At 38.1% G+C, this 4874-nt stretch overlaps 1 protein-coding gene across 1 annotated transcript; it reads right to left on the reverse strand.

The window, feature by feature from the left end:
• Window positions 1-370: 370 nt before the first annotated feature.
• Window positions 371-4183, reverse strand: GNGT2 (G protein subunit gamma transducin 2). Its single transcript, XM_089674734.1, has 2 exons — window positions 3797-4183; window positions 371-615 (listed from the first exon to the last, which is right to left on the reverse strand). Exons 1-2 carry the CDS (start codon window positions 3878-3880, stop codon window positions 490-492), a joined length of 210 nt encoding a protein of 69 aa, XP_089530860.1. The 5' UTR covers window positions 3881-4183; the 3' UTR covers window positions 371-489.
• Window positions 4184-4874: the final 691 nt, after the last annotated feature.

Below are 4874 nucleotides of genomic sequence, written 5' to 3' on the forward strand. Positions count from 1 at the left end.
CGCACAAAGCCTATATTCACACAAACCTCCTGCATTTAGTTTATTTACACACACAGGAGAAATTATCTGACCATAAACAAGCTTCATAGATCAAGTTCTGTTCCACTTCAATTTACTTGAGTTGATGTGCTTTTAGACACTTTCATAGCATCTAATTTGCCCCTATTTGTTCTAAGTTCAGCTTTTAAAAAATATATAAATTTTATATAAATGCCAGTATATCATTGCTAGTGTGAGTGTTCTTTGTATCTTTCATTGTAATGAAGTGGAATTGTGTCTATCTCTCTATCTGCATAGACATACCTATGTATACCTGTAGTAAGTAAACACATGACTAAAATATTACAAAGTCATAAACAGTCGCAAACAGTTTTTGGATTGTAAACCTTTATGATGCACAAAAATACCAGAATGAATTGTCTAACATCATGCACAACAAAGAAGGAAGATAAGTAAAGTTCTTTGTATGGCTTCAAGGAATGAATTGTGTCAGGAAATCTCACATCCACCTTTTTCTTTGAATGGATTCTTGTCTTCTGGAACTCCTTTCAGCAATGGATCTTCTGTTGCTAGAGATTCAACATAGCTCTTCATTTCTTGTGCAGACTTAGAAACCTTGAATGAAATAAATTGGAATCAGACTTCTGTTCCAAAAAATCTGTATAGTGGAATCAAAGTGCATTTTTGGCCGGAGTTATAGGTCTAGACCAGTGGTGGTCAACTTTCTTGATATAAGAGGCCTCTTGACATCACCAAAGGGCCTCACATATTATGCAGTGAATGTAATACTACAGAAAGCTGACGAGATTGCAGAAATACTGCAAGAGATGACCAAAAACTGCATGCATGCACAAGTTGCAGACTGGTATGCAGAGGCTTTTAGGGTCACAGGGCCACATGTGGTGCCCAGCTTAAAGGTTAGGCATTAGGGATCTATCCAGTGGGAAGAGCACCTGTGGGCCTATTCCTATGGGCTCTATCGCCACACTTCAATTATTATTGATTTTTAGCCATGCTTTGGTAAAGCTACAGGGAAAGACATCCAAGTAAATGTGGTTATGCTCTTTGACTGCTAGCCAGGGGGGACTGACCATTTGGAAACTCGGGCACTGCCCGAGGGCCCGGGGTCAGGAGGGGCCCCATGAGATGCCCCGGTACCTTTTTCATAGGCTTTTTTGAGTTTGGGCAAGGACACAGGGGCGCCATGATCCCTTATTTCCCGGGGGCCCCATGAGTTGTCAGTCCGCCCCTGCTGCTAGGACTGCTTTATGTACATTTTTTGAGAATGTCATATCCAACCAACACAGAAATGAATGTGTTACTATTGATGATAATTACATCATTGATTCATCTTCTCATTTTAAAGCTTTGATGAAGGGATATACAACTCCCAGAAACATGGGGGCCAAGATTACAATAATCTAATAAAGCATCTATGGATGAGAAGTATTCATCCATCTTTTCCTATATAAGGTTTTGCGACTCTGTACTAATGTAGAATGCTCACTTTTTGCTGTTCAATATTAACACACTCATAATGACACTAGGGTTAAAGTAATTTTTCAATTACAGCGATGAATGAACTTTGCTATGAATTACCAACTTCTATAGACTATGCCAGCACATACTAGAATGTGATTTACTAAAGAAGTCATTTAACTCTTGAGAGAAACCTTCAAAGAACCTATCATTAACAGAACTTTTTTTTCCCCAAGTCTGCCGAAAAAGAAACCGTTAGTAAATCAGATTCTCAATGTATTATAATTCTTACAGTATACCTCTTGATGTTAAATGGCTCTATAGATTGGTAGTGGATTCTATATCTATCTAAATTGTTAATTTTGGCTAAAAGTATCAATATTTACAAAATATGTTCAGTCAAAACCTTTCTTAGTTTTGGATAGTGTAGGGAAGCTTTAGATTTGGGGGTTTTAGCTACCACCTGTTAGATTTTCCAAATTTTCTGCGATGGTGACAATGGTTAAGATAAGATAAGTACTAATCATAAAAGTCTTGAAAAACATGGAGGTGTCCTGTTATGTATATATATAGAAAATGAAAAAACATATGTTATTTAATAAAATCATTGAACACCTCAGTAGCTTATTCCATGCAAGCTGGCTTACTTCTCATCAGTTTACACTTCTTTATCATTTAGGATTTGCTCTTATTGGCATCAACTCATGTGGCCTTGTCTAATCACTCTTCTATGGAGAGATATACAAGATGACAACTGGATGTAGCTGTCAATGCTCATTGACATGATTCCCAGCAATGGATTCACCTAAAAAGCGCATGCAAGGTCCATTATTTGTTCAGACCTCAGCAGTCTCTACCTGTACCAAAAGAAACAACTTGGTGTCTAAAGGTGGACATTTCCTGGGATTACTAAGGACTGAAATGGGACTTAGGTTGGATTCTTGGTATCCACCATTGCGGCCCCTCATAATAAACACAGTGAGAATCCTATGCAGTACCCTTCTATGAGACAGAAACAGCTTCTGGCTCTTTGTTGCCTGAATGTGGTGGGCAAGACAAAAGTAAACGTACAATCATTGATTGATTTAGTCCTTATTTAGCTTCAGAGAAATAATTTGAAGCATTTGACCACCAGTATTAGAGTGTCAGAACAGCTTTCTCATTGCATTCCAACCCCACTCTTATAACCCTAAGCTTGACCCATGTTCATCCAACCAAACCTTCCATACCCACCTGCATACCCTCCTGTATCCAACAAAACCTCTATATCCAACAAAACCACTAAGCATACTAATAAAAATTGTCCAAATCCCCCCGTGTATTCTATTCGAGGAGCTATTTTGCACTTAAGCATTGTGTAAATACCATCAGATTAGGTCTAAAACTACATAATCAATGATATTAATTGATGCCAGTGTGAGATGTTTTAACTACACCTAACCTAATAATCTCTGTACTGCCAAATAATAGGTTAAAATAGGCCAAAAAATATAAAAAAATGATGGTCATTAAAATCATCTGATTGCAACAATTTTTCATAAAATGGAAAAGAAAACCACAATATAAATTTACATTTGTTAAGATATCATTATTGAGTATACTGTCTAGGATATATGTGTATATATAAGTAGTTACTAGGCCATACCAGTAACTATTCATGACTGACCACCCCAAGTCTGACTAAGATATGGGCCTGATTGTCTTTAGAAGGTATAGACATATATGTGTACTAACTTAATGTGGCAGATTTGGGTGTTTGGTAATCACAATGCCAAACTTCTATATTCTTTAGGAGTATATAGATGTAGTTATATATCAGCATTTCGCAGGTAATGTGTTAGCCGTCACTGAGTACCTGAATACCTGCATATTACATTTTACAGAATATTAGTTGGACCTATAACAGTGTACTGGCAGAATATTCTTAAAAACTACATAATCTAGCCAATAGTCATGACTATTTGTAGAGTACCCCATCAGCTACAAGCTAATAGGACAACGTAGAACAGTACTTCACATTCGGGATGTCAATTACAGGCCAAAGGTGAGTAACAGGTCTCAAATAATAATTTGACAGATAAATTAATATAAAAATCCAAAGGGTTTTCAACTAACAAGCAGATGCACATTTCTAAGATGAGATATCTGAGTGACGTCCATTAAAAGGAGAGCCAGATACAGTTTGTGTCCTGGAGTAATTACTAGGATCCCCACAAGACAGCCCGAAAAATGGTTAAAATTATATTTTAAGCCAGCAGGATGACACGATGCATAGACAACTAATGCAAAGACAGAAGAGATAAAAGGGAAAAATTACCAGTGCTCTTTCTGTCTTTATCTCCTTCCTTAACTGTTCTACTTCCATCTTTAGAAGGTCCTTCTCTGTCATGTCTTGAGCCATTGAAACGTTTGAGGTGATCCACCAAGCAGAATGGTTTTAGTGGACTTCACAGAGGAGCTAAGTACCCTAGTAGATGTTGATGTGAAAACTTAGCAGATGGTGTAGCCCTTGAAGCTCTGTGTTGCCCGTCCAGAGAGAGACCAGAACTCAGCGGTCAGAAGCTGTCCCGTTGATTGCTCAAATAACTTGGTTCTAAGATGGTTATGGTGATGTCTTTATCTGAGTGTTTTGTTCTGCCACAGACAAGGAAACACTGAGCCTGGCCCTGCTCTATCTCCTCTCATATCTGATCCCTCTCACTCAGTCCTGCAATATAGAAGGCCACAGATGGAAGATCCTCCTTTAATCCTAATCTGATAAAGGGCTTAAAGTGTAACCTGCTTATAGCTCAGTGAGGATGGACAGTATATAGATGTATGTAGGAACAGGAAAACAAATACTTAGGGTGCATCAGAATAAAAAGAGGTGTTTAATGCACATATTTGTTTTTTTACATGATGGCTTGCTTTCAGATTACACTATAAGCGAGGCAGTCTATTTTTGTAGCTGTTTGCATCCATTTGTTGGGGATGATAAATGCAGGTTCTGCTACTTACTAACTAAGCATAATAACGGCGATTTGTAAAACTTGTTTTTCCCTTCCCTCCATGTTTGCTATTTTAATAGGTTGCTATACTTTCAATAGTGTGCTCTTCCAAAGGGCTTTCTCAAGACTTGGAGAAAGGTGGGCTGTACCGCACCAAAGCATCAATCAGCACTGCAGTAATGTGTGCAGAGTACTAGACCATGCATGAACTTATTTTGAATGGTACCCTAAAGCAGATTTTCTAACACATTTTAGCCCAAAGGAACTATTGCTTTTTTAGGTCTCAGGAAACCCTTGATATGACTTGTCCATTGATGATCAGTGGGAAGAATGTTCCCTCTAACAGTGGATGTCAGATCGCCACCCCAGCAGTTATGCTGATAGCCAAATGGCATTGAACCTGGAACT

The sequence above is a fragment of the Staurois parvus genome, unplaced genomic scaffold (genome assembly GCF_062004578.1).
Source record: "Staurois parvus isolate SC_StPar_1 unplaced genomic scaffold, SC_StPar_1.0 ptg000151l, whole genome shotgun sequence".
NCBI classification, from domain to species: Eukaryota; Metazoa; Chordata; class Amphibia; order Anura; family Ranidae; genus Staurois; species Staurois parvus.